Source organism: Hetaerina americana, unplaced genomic scaffold (genome assembly GCF_022747635.1).
Source record: "Hetaerina americana unplaced genomic scaffold, ioHetAmer1.1.p SCAF_1, whole genome shotgun sequence".
Lineage (NCBI taxonomy): Eukaryota > Metazoa > Arthropoda > Insecta > Odonata > Calopterygidae > Hetaerina > Hetaerina americana.
The window spans coordinates 99,999,418-100,017,596 of NW_027286069.1; the positions used below are offsets into that span (position 1 = coordinate 99,999,418).

General features: G+C 33.3%; 1 protein-coding gene across 10 annotated transcripts in view; it reads left to right on the forward strand.

The window, feature by feature from the left end:
• Positions 1–17,141, forward strand: part of exd (PBX homeobox extradenticle) — a 387,983-nt gene extending 370,842 nt beyond the window's left edge. For 6 of the 10 annotated variants that reach the window (XM_071593924.1, XM_071593931.1, XM_071593936.1 and 3 more), the window contains one exon: positions 11,292–17,141. In XM_071593924.1, the coding sequence (XP_071450025.1) occupies positions 11,292–11,564 (273 nt within the window). In that variant the 3' untranslated portion in view covers positions 11,565–17,141. Of the gene's footprint in view, positions 1–3,272; positions 3,339–11,291 lie in introns of all 10 variants that reach the window. The other 4 variants (XM_071593959.1, XM_071593988.1, XM_071593952.1 and 1 more) reach the window with 2 other exon arrangements.
• Positions 17,142–18,179: the final 1,038 nt, after the last annotated feature.

The following is an 18,179-nucleotide window of genomic DNA, read 5'->3' on the forward strand; positions in this document are numbered from 1 at the left end:
TCAAATCTTCTTTTTTTTGTCTCATGGTGTATACTCTCTTCTGTTTGACATGGGATACAGTTGCTGAGATTAATTTGTGAGATATTCCCTGGATTTCTACCCACTTCTGATAGGTGTATTGTATTATATTTTGTACATATTTTTATTAGGCACATTAAACATTGTTAAATTTTAGCATAATTTATTTTGTCCATCTGATAAAAGAGTTTTGTAGTATTTTCCAAATGTTTGATTCTATAAAAGTTAGTCATTTTTTCATGTTAAGATTAACACATTGTTCATTCTTCCAATTATTGATTATTTCCCAATTTCCCATCCTTTGTATATCTTATAAAAGACGTATGGTACATGATATATTTATTCAGTTTTACCATTTTTTAATTCCAGAATATGTACTCCATTTTGAATATTTGTGATCACTTACACTTTCAATCTTTAGTAAGAGTTAAATAATTATTTTTCCCTTTTTTTATTGAATCTCAACAATTATTCCCATGCCAATCATAAGAAGAATTGTAGATGAATGTGTTGGGCCTTGTATGTAGTCAGTACTTTTTCATGCCTGTTAAACCTGCTCCTTTCCTTTAGCTGAACCTCAAGAAAATTCTAGGACGTAGCCATTTGATTGATGCCAGAAAAGAGGCATTGCAAAAGCCAATGCATAGTTAATATTCATTTATACTTGCAGCTTTACAATAGTTATTATTTTTGTGTGCGTGAAACGTTGAATATTTTGAACTTTATGATTACTGAAAGAACTTATTGATTTTACATTAATTAAACTAAAACAGGTACCTTTTCAAACATTCCTCTTAGATTTTTATGGAGATATAAAAATATTCATTGCCAAGCCTAAGAAATTCATGTTATCATAATACATCCATTGCAGTTCTCTTTTCAATTTTAAGGCGTATGTATAGATTTTATCACACCAATTAATTTTATCACCTTTAAATATTAATAAATCAGTAATTAGCACCTAGTGTGTTAATTTAGATATTATAATCTATTCTTCTGTTTTCCTTCATTTCATTCCTGCAAAATGATTTCCTGACTGAAATCGCATCCTTGCTCTGGTGTTTTTTTAGGGATCCTCCTCGGTATTGCATAATCTGCATAGAATGAAAACGGAGGCAGATAGCTTACCATCGTCTCCTGCAATCTAGCAACACTGGATTTTTGGATCCAGATAAACTAAATCTAATTTTACATAATCTTATGTATTAACTAATTCTTAGAAATTTGTTGCATTGTTATCTCAAATTTCATGGACACAGTCAATTGATATCTCATAATTTTAGCTGCAAAGATTTTCTTCTCTTTTGCATTCTATTTTTTTTTGCATCTGCATCTCTGGTTCATTTTTTCTTCAACATTCAGACACCTAGCTACTAGATATGCTGTTTTCATAACTGCTGCTTCATCTGTTTAACTAATGGTAAATTCATCAGAATGGTGTTTGCATTATTAAAACTTTCACCTTCCACAGAAACAATAGTATTATTTTTGTTATCACAGTCAATTTTAAAGCATATACTATGGAATGGACTTCAGATTTGAGGATTTGAACCAACAGTGGTAATAAGACCTTCTGGTGTATATTTTCTTGGGTTTTTCAAGGAGGCACTTTCCTGTGTCAAAATGCATCTGTAAAGCCATTGTGTAACTCATCATTTGATCATTTATCATTTATACACGTACATCACATCATGTACATTTTGATTACCATCGGTGAAATAGACTTTAAAAATCATGGGTAGATAATTGCAGCATTCAAAATAGATATCATGGCTATTTCCCATTTGGTTAGAATCCATTCATTTATGTTAAAAAAGTAATCATCTTTCATATCCAATCTTAACATACCTGTACTTAATACTGATACCCTCTTTTAATTAGAGGATTTATCTCACTGCTATTTAGTATGTTATGATAATTATAGACTTTGGAAGGATGATTGCTCCTAAAGTGAGATACGTAGTATTTCATTGAAAATCTAATGAGAATTTTGTACTTTTGAAGTTATTTCTCTTTTGCATTATATTGGCTAATATGCCTTTGGTACAACATATGTATCAGCATGCTAAGAAATGGCTTTGAAAAGCATCTAAAATGTTTTAAAGTGTACATTCTCTAATATATCTTTAAAAGAAATTACCCATGTTATGAATTATGGCCATCTTCTTGAACTCTTTGGAAATCAGGTAGTAAATGTACATTGTATTGAACACACAAGTCTTATTGAGCGTTGTTTCCCACAGCGATGAATATTTAATGCATCCATAGGCTTTGTAGCTGTAACTAAATTAAGAAGTAATTCATATTAATTAATTCCATGAAGGGCCTGGTATTTTTGAGTTTACATTGTGGTTGAATAAATTAAATCTTTAGGTGAATGTATTGAGAAAATTAACATCCTTAGTGTTTTCATTATCTTGGTATGGACTTATGAAAATGCCTTTTATTCCTGCCAATGAAGCAATATCTACGTAAGTAGTTGAGGAATAAGCAAATTTTGCATAATTTGTTCAATACCACATTCACCAAAAGTTAATCAAAGGAACTCTGGTCAGTTTTTTCTTGGGGTCCTACCTTACTTGCGTTTGTTGTAGTATGGATATTTGCTATCGGAGTAAATTAGTCATCTCTCTTTCTCTTTTTTAGTCTAACTTTAATTTGAACGTTATTGCTGTAATACTAATCCTTACTTGTGCATGGGGTCTAGGTTCCCTTCGAGGGAATATGGTTGTCATATAATTTGTTATTTTTGATGTCAACTGTCATCCATTGGAAATACAGTCAAAATAACCCATCAGATCTAGTGGTTGGTTGTAAGTTAAGCAAATATCGTGGTGTAAAGTACTCTGGGATAAGTAATTGATTCAGTTAGATGAAATTCAGTCGGCAATTGTTGTGCAGACTTTTTTGTTTATCATTTGCGGTTCACTCGTTGAGTAAAATGAAATTGTTTATTCAACATTTAAATTTTAAAGCTTTCAGTAATTATTTTAAATTTATTCTCCTCTTGACAGTACCATTAAAAAAATAATCTGAAAATAAATTACAAAATTTCAGCATTTTAAAACTAGCATTAAGGAAAATATCGGTTAAATAAAATTTAATATAACATGGTTTTCAGTTCACTTAACTTTTAAAAGGCGTCATTTAATAAAGAAACACTGAATAGCCATAGTCGTTTGTTTATGTAAAATGATGTTGTGTTTATTTCTAAGTGGATTTTAGCTTCATGATTTTCTTTTCATTTGAAACAGAATAAGAGTTTTGCATCCGATGATCACAGGGATGATGCTGCATCTGACGATTCTGATTATGAATAGGTAAGCTAAGAAACCTTGAACTTCTTTATTGCGTTAGTTTTACTTTTAATGAGAGGGATGTTGATTCCTTACTTTCGAAATTATTAGAAGTTACTGAGGTTTGCTGCAGGATGCTACCAGAAAGATATTGTGGGTTTAGCTAAGTCAGTAGGCCATAATTTAATTAATCTTTAATTTTTTTCCCATTTATATAGTTGTGTTAATCGATTTTGGCAATGTTTCTATTCTCATGAGGGACTAAATGAATAAAACTTCACCTTTAAACTCAAATTACCAAAGTCATGTGAAGCCGAAGACAATTTACAAACAATACGATCATCCTTCCTTGGGAATAAGTTTAGCCACTACAAGATTACGTTGAGCAGTTGAGAAATGTCATAATGAGTGCTTTAGTTTTCATCACTCACACACAAGTGCCAGTCAGTTCGCCTGATCGCTGCCCTCCCTGCTCACTATCCTTTCAGTTTGTAACAACATTTCACAATGTGCCATGCAGTCATACACCCATCAAAGCAATTAGGTCGGTCCTTGGATACCCTAGAGTTCTCTACTGTATTCTGGCATTTCCTTAAAATAACTTTAATTATATAAGGGGTGTTGTTATAAAATATACTAATTGAAGGAATAAATAAGAAAGTAAAATCTAATGCTTCACCATTCAAAAGTTTGTCTGAGAGATATGTTTTTAAGATATATATCTTCTTGTCATCCCCTTTCATCACATGTTTATTGCCCACCATCACCTGGTAAATTTACAATAAGAATCAATATGCCCATGGGGTTTTCTTGTTTCTTTAAAATATTTGGGAATTCTAATAGTAATGAATGGTACTCTGCTGAGTATAGAGCTTGGACCCTTTTAACAAAAAAAAATAACTTAAAAATTTGCAATTGGCACTGTAGAATTGGCTTTTCATTCACAGGTGAGCTTTTCAATTCAGTTCATGTCCCATAATATGAAATTTGATGGGCACACCATCTATTCATGGCATTTGCTGTTTCTAGTACATACTCCCTTCAGCTTTTAGTTACTGCAGAATTGCATTGTCATTGCCATTACTTAGATGATTTCTGCCAAAAACTGTTAATGATTTATGTGGTCCTGGTTTTATTTGGCAACTGCACTGATTTTGAGTTTCCTTTACCCTCTACCTTCTTTTTGAAAATATTTGACATTTTTCATCTTGGTGCAAGGTCATGGTTTCTTTATGCCTCTCATCACTGAACATGAAGTTTGCTTTTATTTTATGAATTGAGTTATCCAAGAGTTGAATTTAAATGCTTAATTATTATACTAATGCTCAAGACCCGAGTAAATGTTATTTCTAACAGGTATGCATCTTTATCATATTTATTTATTTGTAAAATATCATCTGAATATCTGTTAATTTGACAATCATTTCTCAGGTTGCTACAATCATTTATTTTAGTTGGATTGACTACTATTAGTACCATTGGCTTGATCATCTCATTAAATTTTCTTAACATTTTAACTAAAGGCAATCATTTTCATGATGCATACTTCATTCATTGTTTAGTGACATTTTAACGGTGTATTTTCATTCTTCATTCGTGTTAAATTTAAAATATTTGAAGCCAGTCATGGTTTATGAGGAAATTTCCCCACTGTCTACTTTGGATAGCTTTAAAAAAAAGAAAGAGGAAGAAAAACTCTCAATATGAAAAGAGATCCTTTCCATTCCATCATTAATTATAATTGAAATGATACCATAAGTGAAATGCTTGCTAGTGAGGAGTTTTTTTGTAAAAATATGTAAGTCTTATGTATTGGTAAGGCCACTCAGGTTTGCTTAAAGCACTGTGCTTAGGCCATCTATCCATCTAAAACCATTGACATAATTTTAAAATATAGCCTTGTGTTGCCTGCCAGAATTTTATGTACCTGACCTCACAATGGGCTGGAATTGTTTTTCATTGTGGTATTATATTGTGGGTAAGAGAACTCACAATTTTTCTCCTTCGGAATTCTGGGACACCATAAACCCTGTCATTGTTTAATTTAATCATCATCATTGTGAGTATAGGTCCTCTTGTGCTGTTAAATTGCATATTGGAGGCTGTTGTCTTGTTCAGCTTTCTTCACCTTTAGTTTTAATTAAAGGACACAGAATAAGCCACAAATCATTTGAACCCTATTGACCACAGCTGGTGAATAAGTGACTACCCCTCTTAATCTTCTAGATTACCAGAGCATTATTTTTAGATTTTTAAAAACAGAAATATCTCAGACCAAACTTCATATCTTTCCTTGGATTCCAAATTTGTAGATTAAAAAATCATAGATTTTTTTAAGAATCAAGAACATGAACCCCATACATTTTCAACTCAACATTCAACTTGCTACTCAGAACCATGCAGAAAGTTATTGTTAATGGTATTGGATGTGTTAATTTACTTTGCTGTGTATTTTTAAGTTTATGAATTCATGAATTATTTTCCAGGGAGATGTTTTAGATGTAATCAGTCATTCCAGGCAAAATATATTTATAAACATAATTTGCATTTATCTTAATTAATTTGGAAAATGAAATGTAGATATAATTGATTTAAGGTACAACTTTCATATTATGTACTTCTTACTGCAGTAAGTTAATATATAACAGAAATTTTTCTTTTCTCATTGCACTTCATCCCGATTTGATGTTAAGTGTCTAGTATTTGTAGGATCACCTTATAAAAATAAACACTCTGCATTGCATCCATATGCATATATATTAAGCAATGGTATGGTATTTCTTAGAAGGCGGTGTCATTGCAGCAATGAATAGAATTTTGATGCTCATCTTATTTAATGTCCTTCAATGATGGGAAGCTGAAATAATATATTTCTGAGAGTTCTTGCCCTAGAATTCTCAGGGAAAAAACAAGTACTTTTGAGGTATTTAGATAGCACAGTATTGAAAATCCATCCAGATATATTTTCAAATTTGTTGTGCTGATTATGAATTATTATAACTGAATGTTGATGTTTCAACAGGAATTTTTGATGCTCTATAATTATAAGTTAAGCTTGGATAAATATCTGAGTGTCTTTCTTATGATTTATTACATTTGTATTTAGTAGCCAGGGTTATCTAAGCATTAATTTGAGATGGTAAAAGGCTGGATCTTCTTCAATTGTGGTCACAGTTAAGAATAATTTTGACATGAAAGCATGCTGCCCTCGTCCACTTAAAACAGCCTAATATTTTGTTTGTAGATTGCTGTATACATATCCACCCCATGTCAAAATCAATAATGTTTGACCAGAAAGTTATCAGTGACTTCTGCATTCTGCATGTAAAAATGCAGTTCTGACTGGTTACAATCACCTGAATGGTCCTTATTTTACTATTTATTGCTGCTGTGTTTCATTTTCTTCTTCAAGTTATGAATCAGTCAATTTAAGTATCTTGTTTTGATGTCTCAATTGAAGATAATGTGATGTGATGGCGCAGTAAATTTATTTGTGAAAACTTAATTCATGTAGTGATGTTCCATTTACTTTCACTGTTTACATTTTAATAATTTAACTTCAGCAATGTTAAATTACATTCTCATTGCTTTCAGTGATATAGGACTTCTTAAGCCTAGAGTTCATTTTAATTCCATTTGAGGCTTTTTTTTATGGTGCATATTATGCAGTTAGTGCTACCTTTAGTAGATCACATTTGGCCAGTTGTGAAACAAGGACAAAAACTTCCATGATTTTAAAGGAAAAACAAACTCCTACATTCATAATTATGGATATTGATTCATGAGTACAAATCATAGATTTGTATGGGCTAATTTGATAGGCAAGATATAGTTTTAGTTTATTTTTCTGTAAAAATATATAGCTTAAATCAATGCAAATATTTTCAGGATTAATTTGTATAATTTTATATTTACTCATATCCAGTGAGTTTTGACTGTTTTAAGTTACTGCTTTGAAATTAAGATTGAATTTATTTAAGCATTAAGATATGCATCTTAGAAAATTGTTTCTTTAATCAATTTGTTGCTAAGAACATCCTTAATCAGCAAAGTTTTGTGTATTTAATTAAATCAAAGCTATTGGTTAACATATATAGTGTAACCGCATAAAAATGAGCTTAAAACATCCAAAAAGTCACTGTTTTCATTTAGCTCTCACTCTATCACTTATTAATACCAATGTACTCCATGCATCAAATCACTGATTTCCCATGAGAAATGTAGTTGGACATGCATTTACTTGATATTAACCTTTAATAAATTTTCAAGTTGATTTATGACCTATCTTGTCTATAATTAGTTTATGAATTATTTAATTTATGATTAGTTTAATGTATTAACTTTTTAACCTATGAGTATATTTTATTGTTTACCCATGAAATATATTGAGTTTTCATATTTTTATTTTTTCACATTCTGTTGTTAATAGCATCAAAATCATAAAATAAAGTCAACAACTCAATTATTTCTGCAAATTGAACCTACAAGTTAATGGATTGAATAGGGTTGCTCTTTTCAGCTGTTGTGTTCATTCTTAGCAAATATATTTTTGAACTAGTGATACTACTTGCCACCAGTGTCTTAAGTACGTACATTATGTTATAGTGACATATTAATGTATAAATTGGATCAATTGCATAACAAAGGGCATAAAAAGTATTAGATGTATGTTTCTTGAAGTGTAAAGGTGCAAGTTTTTGCTCTAAAAAATAAGGATATTTTTATTTATAGCATACACCAAGGAAGTGCTCCTTCCCTAATGGAGAAGGTTGTCAATAAATATTATAGCATAATACTCGAGTATATTCCATTTATTGGTTTAAAAGACAAAGTAGTCTGCAAATTATCATGGATGAAACATAAAAAATAGATTCTGATTATTCCAAAGTAGTCATTGAATTTATTAAAAAGCAAGTACATCACATAATGAAATATGCTTGTGGAATCTAACAGTAGAAACCTAAATTTGGTTTAACAATCGAAAACAAAGCTGCTGAAGCACCTAGCATTATTAATTGTCTGGCAATAAAATGATATTATGTTTTAAACATTAGTAAAATGTATATCTTGCATTGGTTCTTTCGTTGTTGATTTCATGTGATACTTCTTGGAGGCTAAGAATTTCATAAGCTCATTAAACTGACATATTCTTTGCTCCATGCATGTTACTTATGTATTCAAAGCTCTTAGTGCTGCAGTTAGTAGAGTGGAAGGGAAAGGTAGAAGAGAAAGAACTTCTTTCCTTGAATATGAGCCAGGTTTCACTCCTTGATCATCTAATTTTTGTACCAAACGACATCTGTACATCCAGAGCATGCAATAGATACCCTTAAATCTCCTCAGGAACTCCCTTAACCGTTTTATTAATTCTATTGGTATCTACTTTGATGTCTTTGATTATTAGCTCATCTGAAGACCTGGCATTTTTTATTTCGTTGGGGAATACCATTACTTCGCTTCAAGGAGTGTTGTTTTGTACTCAGGTCTACCTTTTTCTGGACTCTCCGGCAAGCTTACATGAATGTGGCACATAAGACATTAGGTAAAGAATATTACAATATCACATGAAGCTAAATTGCCGTAGTGCATCAGGGATCAGGAATAAGTTATGAGGCATTAATGAAAATTCAAATATTGACATGTAGAATTATTCAATCCTGGTAGACATTCATATCACTCGTGATTACAGCAATCATCAATTTTTTGTGAACATTTACAGTAGATGTAAGGCTTAATAGTTAAAAGTATGAATAATAAAAGGACCTGGCAATAGTCCCTTTTTTTAGCATGATCATGTTAGAGCTTGATTGTGTCTCCGTAAATTTTTCTCCTATCGGTGATTTCACTTAGGTCTTATTTATTGTAATGCAGTTGCACTGAATGAGCATTTCTGATTTAGCTTATCTTATTGACCATTGCATTAAGCTTGCAAATACGCATTATAGCTTTATCATTGCTTAAAGAGAAAGACTGCATTTTGTGAGATTTGTATTGCTTTTAGGGCTCTATACTTGATTGAAGCCTTGTGCAGTTCCATGCAAAGCTTAATGTTGGAAAACTTATTGCAAGTTAAGCATTGCTTTTAGTTAACTCATTGTCAGGTCAATAAATAGGATTGTGTTGTTTTGATAGTTTAATGTAATGAATTAGTGAAATATACATCCTTTTAATCATATTAGAACTATGTGAATGTGATTGTTAAGATATTTATCCAAGTCATTTGTATGAAATTCCTTTTTGGATGTTTAATTTTCATTGTGTTAGGAAGGCAGTTGTAGTTACCTTCTCTTTCCCAGGCTAGTTGTATGAAACTTCTGTCAAGGTAACAAAATCCAAATGATTCTTATTTATTTATGTTGCTTATCTTATTGGCTTTGACCAGTAGAACAGAAATCTCAGAGAAGTTGGGAGGCTTATAAGGGGAGGAGGTTATGGAATTTCAGTCTGCCATCAGAAGTCAGGGAAATCAAATGAAAATTCAATCCATTTCTTATTCATATGATGAGGATAATAAATCATGATAGGTGTAACCAATTGCAAATGAGCTGTAATTGACTCATGAGGGCTTGAAAATAGTAGGCAGGTAATGTCATTTTCTTTGATGGGAAATATGCAGCAGAAAATTTAAAAGAGACAGTGGGAAATGGAAAGAATAAAGTTTCGAACAAATTTCAATTAAACATGTAAGTGAGAGCTTCCATGATTCATATTTGAACAGATTGTTTTCAAGACTTTGAGGGAGAAGTAAGAATATGTTGAAAAGAATCAGAGTTTTAAAATCTATGTTAAAATAATTCTGCATGGGACGAAAACAGAATGGATTTTAATTACATGGAGGAAATTATGGAAACTTGTCTGACATCATGGATGCATACTATAATCATGTACATACCAAATGAGTTTTAATTTTACCTGAGCCTTACGAATCAAATCTTTTAAGAATTGCATCTACTTGTATATTCTGTAAATATCATGCATTGCCAAAAACATGGGAAGGTTGGGTGAAAATTAAGTTAAGTTTAATGCATAACTTATTACTTTAAAACCATAAATATATAAAAACAAAAAATGACTTGGTACTAAAAATTGCAAACCCGTTTCTTTTACAAGTTAGATTTTTAAAAAGATTTTTGAATAAAAATTCTTTGGTAACCATTTTGAAGAGTTCTCCCTGCATACCAAAGATGAGTATAGTCAGGAATTCTTAATGATCCAAATTATGTATGTTTATGTGTGAAGTATCATAAAATGAACATTTTAAATGATAGAAGGAGCTTTAAGTGTTCATGAATTTTACCTGGAATATATTTTAAGCAATAATATTGCCTACGAATGGCATTAATCTTTTACCTCTGTTGTATCATATTTAAAAAGAATTTCTTTGCACTACTACAGTAATTGAAACATTTTAAAAATCACAATATTTTTTGTAATTTTAATGGATGAATTTAAAATATAATCAATCTTGCCTATCCTTCAGCAAACGAACTTAGCGATTGCACTTAGACCTAGGGTAATAGACCTGAAATGGTTATCAGAGCTAGGAAATCATCCTATTAAATGATAGAGGCTCTCTTGCAGAGGAATTGGTTACTGTTAAGCGACCAGCCCCACTGATGGCATAACAAGTGCCGATCCATCAGGCCATGCTGAGTCAAAGTTAAATTGAATTAGTATTTCAGTAGATTGGCAGCCGAGGGAATGTCATGGGAGCGTATTGAACTTAGAATTAATGGCTTACCATGAAGAATGTGTTTCTGAGTCATGTGCTGTTCCCACAGATTGTGCATCAGCTGTGATTCTTATTGCGCTGCTTGCGATTCTTGCACTGAATCACAGATTTTGATTCAGCGCAATTTCTCTTTAGTTTTATCATATTGAGACTGTGTTTTGGGGTTTGTGGCATCACACGTTCCCCAATTCGCACATCATTATGAGCTTAATGAAAAAAAAACAACTCTATTGCATTCTCTGGAGGCATGTGCCATCCCACTCTTCTCACAGGGCCCCAACACCAAGCCACGTGTGGATTCCCCTGTGCCGCCTCCCCCTCCACCCCCAGCACCCACGGGAGGCCCGTGGAGTGCGCCAAGAGACCAGATGCCTGACTTCCCTCCCGTGCAACAGCAAGAGGAAGAGGAGGACGAGAGTCAGGAGGAGGAGGAGGAAGATGATGAGGAAGAGGATGACGATGAGGATGATGAGGAAGGCCGTGGTGCTGGACACCACAACAAGCGACCCAAGATCTAAAGCAGAGGAAGTGTTGGTGACCATGCGTGTGTGTATGGTTGCGTGTGCAGGGCCTCTCATCCCCATCATTCCCCCCTCCCCAATCCACTCTTTCCCGAGGTTTGGCCGTCTTCGAGAATTTTGGCCATCAGCCCACGATTTGGTGATGCGATCATAGCCTGTCTGCTGGAAAAGTTCATCTATAGGTCTCATATTATTTTTGGCTTCGGCGGGGATGTTATTTGGGAGTTTTTTCGGTCAGGCGTTGATTTTGAAGTGCTTGGAGGCTTGCACAAATTTGGACTTTCAGTAGTGTGTCCTTGGTGATGGAAATAGGAGTCAGTCCATCAAAGCTCTGTTGGATTAGAGTAATAGTTTAGGTGTAGTAAGTTTTTTTTTTACCTTGCCACAGGATTTTTATCTTTGTGAAACACTTGAGTTGGTGAGACTTGAAAATCCTGAGTGAAATGCAGTTGCCTCAAGCACTTTGGCAATATTCAATATTGTGACATTATGCTTGTGGATCCTTGATGCCAACTTGATGAGACATTGAATTTATTTAGCTGTATTTGGTTTCCACTCTTATGAAGCTTTCAAGATTGTTGTGTTCATTTTTTTTGACATGTTGGATTACATCCTTAAATGCACATCTTGGGTAATTAAATCCCATGTTTGTTGATTGGTTACGGTGAAGAAACAAGGCTGCTGTCAAGGTGGATGGAAAGTGACAGTCTTTGTCAATGAGAGAGGGTTAATGTGCGAATTTTTGATGTCTTCATTTGCTATAAATCATTATATTCTTAGATGTTCTTTGGACTTGCTCCATCCCTTCTATAGGTTTAATAGTGGAAAAGCAATGTATCTGTTGGTGGAGCATTATAACTGCAAGTGCCAGAAATATAGAGTAAAAAGGTGAAGAAATTGAGCTGCAACACAGTGTATACGTATTTAAAATTGTATTAGGAGGTATTTGGCCAATAGTTGATCATTATCACTTGGTTCGTGACCCAACAGCTATACTCATAAAGTGAGTACATCAGTGATTTCTTGTGGTACCTGCTTTTTGGTCTAGCTAATTGGCTAGTGACAGGAATGTGAGTGAAAGTCAGTGGATTAGGAAAGCAGCAAATGAGGACAATGAACCATGTTTCTGGATCTTTACGTCTCAATGGCTCAACAGAGAATAACTTGGAAAACTGAGGTATTACTCTGTGCCTGGACCATGGCAATAATTGGGAAGTGTAGATAATATGTAATTTGGAAAGTTTTAGAAATGAAAAAGTTGACAAAATTTTAAATGATATGCAGAGTACGGCTATGAGTAACTGATGAATACTTAACATTTGGACGAAATTCATGTTTGTATTTGATAGTGTTATTTTATCAGGAGTTGTCTAATTTTGGCTCATTTTAGAAGTTTGAATCTATACAAAGTATATATTACCTTAATTTTTTTTAAAAGAATAGGGATTGTTTCAAAGATGCATAGTCTAATCTAAATATTTACAATCAATGCTTTCTATGCATTGTAATGTGCTTTGTTAGATTCTCACGAATTTCGGTGTGATATAATACATAATTGCATTTCCAACAAGCTGGGTCCAGGCACATTGAAATCTATGTTTCGTGAACTACCTATGTCGGTGTGGTTTGAGTAACCTGATAGGCTTCTGGTATACTGATTCAGGAAGATAGAAAAGTTTGACTCTTGCACAAGTGAATTTTATATGGTGATAGCTTTGGGTGAATTGTGGTGAACGACTCTTGGAATTTAAGGATTAATCAAAAGTCCTTCATTTTTTTTCAAGGCACCAAATTGGTGCCACTGACATCACTGTCAAACCTGGTATACGTATGTAACATCACTTTCTAAATGTTTCCATGTCGATTTTAAGGATAAAAGCATACTAGCTCTGAATGAATAAACATTGTGAGCTGTCATGTACACTTACCTTGCAAATGTTGCTGTGCTATGAGTTCTTTCTAAATGTTTGCTCACTGTTAATTAAAGGAACTTAGGGAGGCCTTGGGAATAGAGGAACATATTCACTTCCAACCATATAGTAAATGTAGGGGGGGGGGGGGCTTAAACTCGGGAGAAGGATATGGCCATTTGGAAAAGTCAGGGGTGTTTCCCCAAAGGATGTACAAGTGCCTCGAAGGGTTAGTTTTTTTAAATCATATCTTCTAGGGGGATGATGTGTCAGGTGGTTGCTTTTAACAGTCCATCAGAGACTTCCAAATTTTAGATATCCTGAGTATTCAAACTTTAATATTTCAGTCCTTTTTATTTTATTTTGAGTTAGAAGTATTTTTGAACAAAATTTTTGAAAAGTATAACGTGACCATATAAGATTGTTTTGTAGGCATCTTTGAGAATAATTTTTCAGAATGGTGATGCAATAATGTATCGGGTAAGGAAATCTATTCTTTAATGAATTGAATCTCAGGAATTCATTTTTGACATTCTGCAATATATATGAAAAGATGAAGAAAGAAATATAATAACTATTTGTCATGTATTTTTAAGCTTGTCACCTACTGCGGGTTTTGAGCATATACCTCAAATGTTATGGCAGAAAATAGCTTAATGGAAATTTGAGGACAATCTCTTTGAAGTAAATTGTCTGAACTAATGTGCAGTATACTACTCCAAGGTGATGTTGTGGGATTAACTTTGGACACGGAAGCTGTGAAATCTGTATACAATTTTCTATAGGAGTATCAAGTTATATTTCAGAGAAAGTCATTATTTTCTCCTATTCTATGTAACCAATGGCCTTTTTTGAATGGTTTGTGTGCACCGAGGTCTTTCTTGGTGCCATGCATCAATCTCAGGGAAGGTGGCATGGATGTTGGCATGATAATTATTATGTGTTCCCCTCTTTGTCCGATGGAAATGAAGCATTGCATTGGGAAAGTATGGCTCAGTCATCAGCTGAGTTATTTTTTTACTGTAATAGTTACAGGAGCAATGAATTGATTATGTCCTCTTCCCAGGGCCTTGTTCCTCACTCAGTGAAAATAGAAAGAATGTGCAAAATCAAATTTTGCAACTGCTCAGATGATTATTTTAGAAATTAGGTTCATCTGCAACTAAGAATGATCACCTCTTACTGTTATACTTGATTGCCCAAAATTATTTTCTAACTGTTGCAAATGGGAAAATATCAGATGATGGTTCATTCATGGTGAGCATTGGCAAATATGTGTATGTGGCAGTACTCTTGTGCTGATTAAAGAAACTCTCCATTTATATTTATACATTTTGTAGAGGTGTAGGGTAGTCAGAATTAAGATCAAAGAGGTTATTTTATCCTATCTTTTCATCATTTTCCCGCCAAATGTTGCTATTCCCATAGAAAAGCTGAAAAATCAATAGTTTTCTTATGTCGGTAGTTGTGTAAGTCTTGGAATGGTTGTTGAACTCACTTTAAATTGTAGTCTCTTTGATCACTAATACTTCTTATAGTTGCCAGCAACAGTGTGTACCCTTTGTCAGTTTAATGCCCCATTAAAAAATAAATGGGGTTAAAGCTGAAATAAGGGTATAGAACAAGCGTATACTTTAGAGCTGTGATCACCCAGAAAAAAACCTATAAATTTTTGATCCGATTTGTTTATTGTGAAAGTGGCTTATAGCTGGGGAGGAAGCAAGATTAAGAATGAGCGAATGCTTCATAGCACACAGAGTGAAATATGTTTTGCGTTGAAATTTAATTCAATGCAAATTGTGTGCTGTCATTCTTGTCCTGCATGTTGGAAGTAATTATGAGATTGAGAGGTATAGTTGAAGCACACAAAGATGGGAAAAGTGCCCTTCCTCCCTATCCCAAGTCACTGTTTTTCAAAGCATGTGAACAGTTGCTATACGTCTTTTTTTTACCTAACATGTGGTGGAAACAAAAAACCCCATAATAATGTATACGATTTTTGAAATCTTGACAAATTATTATATAAATACAATATTATATATGAATTGATTAATACTACTATTATATGAGGCATATGTATAGTACTATAAGTCACTGTTGCATTTCAAAAGTACACTTTCTGAGAGACGCAGCTAGATGCAGAACAGTCACATGAATTCTAAATACAAGCATATTCAGTCCATCATGAGCATTCACCTCATCTCTGCATATTTAGCATTAATGTTGTCTATGGAAAATGATGTCAGTTAATTTTGAGCTGATTGTACTGCACTAACTGAGATTTCCTTATGTACATTAAGTCAAAGTCCTTTTTAATTTGTTACAAGCTGTGAACTAGGAATGCCCTCTGATGTATGTCAAATGGTTTTGTATTTTATGGTGCCAGAACATTCAAACTAATTGATTCATTTTATGAATCAATATGTAATGATCTGAATATATGTATAGCTGTAATAAGTTGTAGCTTTCTCTATTCTTTATAATATATAATTAAATGATATCTTTTGCTCTTACATTTATATAACTTCATCAACATCATTGTTTCCTGTTAGTTTCAATTGTATCTTGATTTATTTGTGCAGTTGATTTCTTTCAAACATTGCTGGTTTCTTGGTTGATAGGGTATGGTTGTTTTTCTCCAAGAAAAGAATGAGTAATGTATCAATTGCAGTATTTTTTGCACTGAAGGCTAAAACAAATATGAATTTTTGCTTCTGTACATATTTTAATGCAGATATTCATAGATATTTTTGCAAAATTTTTAATTTTTTTAAGTTAGTTTAACTGAGTGATTGAATTTTTTGTATGTGTTGGATCTTAGATATTAGCTGATTCTTTCCTTAAGTACTAATTTCAAAACTTTGTGAAGGAAACATCACTCTTATTGGTTATTTTGACAGAAGTATCTTGACATTTGCAGTGCCAAAGGTGAGAGCACCTTTGACACCCTTGATTGTTTTAGCATTTTCTCTTGTGGGAAATAGCTGAATTAGGAACTACATTTCACCTTCTGAGGGATATATTATTTTTATATCTTTGTATTTCAATGAAAAGTACATTTATTCAAGGCATGTTCTAGCTGTCACAGGCATGTTTGTTCCTTCACTACAGATTGTTTATCCGTTAAAAAAATTTTAATGTGGAAATTGGTGAGTTATGCAGTTAACATAATATTATTTTGTATCTGACACTGTTCTAGTGTGCATGAGTGAACACTTATGCTGTATGTCTCAAGGGGAGAGTATTTTATTAAAAAATATTGAATGCATGGGGAAACTCATGCATGTCTCAGTATACGTCATTATTATACCGAATAGAAATCAGTCTAAAAGCTTAATATAAAGGTAACCCTTGATGATAGAAGTATTTCAAGATCATTAAAATGTGAAAGGGCATTGAGAGTTTAGTTGCTAATTAGGAAACATGAAGTAGAGCTACAATCTTCTTTGGTCCAGTGTTTCATTTATAACCTCAAGATGAGTGAGTATTATTTCAAAATTGGTATATGCCTTTTCCTTTAATGATGTGCAAAATTTTAAAGATATGAACTTGCTAAAAAGGAAGTTTACATGCAAAATGTTTTTCTTGTCTTTGTGTAAGTTAATATTGGCATCTGTATGTATTGTAACATATGCAGTTTTCGAAATAAAATAATGGATGTTGACGGAACATAATAAGGATTCAAATTTTTACTTTCCCAGCTGAATGGTACTAAGTAATAGTACTTTGTCTTTCATAAGATTGTATATTTTAGTGATTATTTTTCTTAAGTAATCATTTGCAGATGTTGTGTCTGTAATACTATGGGTAGGTGAAAAGTAGTCATTATCATGAGAGTTATAAGCATGAAAATTTGAATCTATGAAACTTAAAGAGAATATGAGGCGTGCCCAGTAATTACTGTATTTACTGGCCCATGAGACACACCGTGGTTTTTCAGGTCAGAATTGAGGAAAAATACTTGGATCAGACGGAAAAAATCAAATGATTTTGATGTTAACACTTGATAGGAATAAAAGTGAATTGTTACATTAAAAAAATAGCTGCTCGCGTTTATTGATTGTAAAATACCAGAAATTCGTCATCACTAGGCCAAAATGCCTTTCAGCCCTTGATTCCATTTTCAGAAGCATATGCTCCATCTCCCTGGCATAGGATAGGGGCTGTGTGGGTCAGAGATGACAGTTGTCAGATTGCTATCCTGGATGACATCTCTGGGCTGTTGAAGTAACCCCACCCACCCTCCCCAGAAGACCCAAGATGCACCCCTGATCAGCTGCTGTCGTAGCTCATCGAGTTAAGCTTTGCAATGGACCTTGTGATGCTGTTGGGGGTGATGAATGGAGTCATGACTTGGGCCCTCAATGGTCAGAGGCTGTACTTTCCATTCAAGAAGGGCTTCTTTCCAACAACAGAGGGCTGCATGGAGTGCAACTTTGTAACATACAAACATCAATCATAATGCCATTTGGACTCTTGGAATTACCATACACACCATTTTCCCTGAGAAACGCTCAAGGCATGGAACATTTATATGCATATTTAGATGATGATTTACGTGGATCCTTAGGTAAGCCCCTCTATTGGGTATTCCTCTTCTTTTATTTTAACAGTCATGATTATATTCAAGGGGGTATGGCAGCCAAGGGAAAGTGTGTTGGACTACTGACTGAAGGGCCTGGGTTCGATGCCTGGTCACACC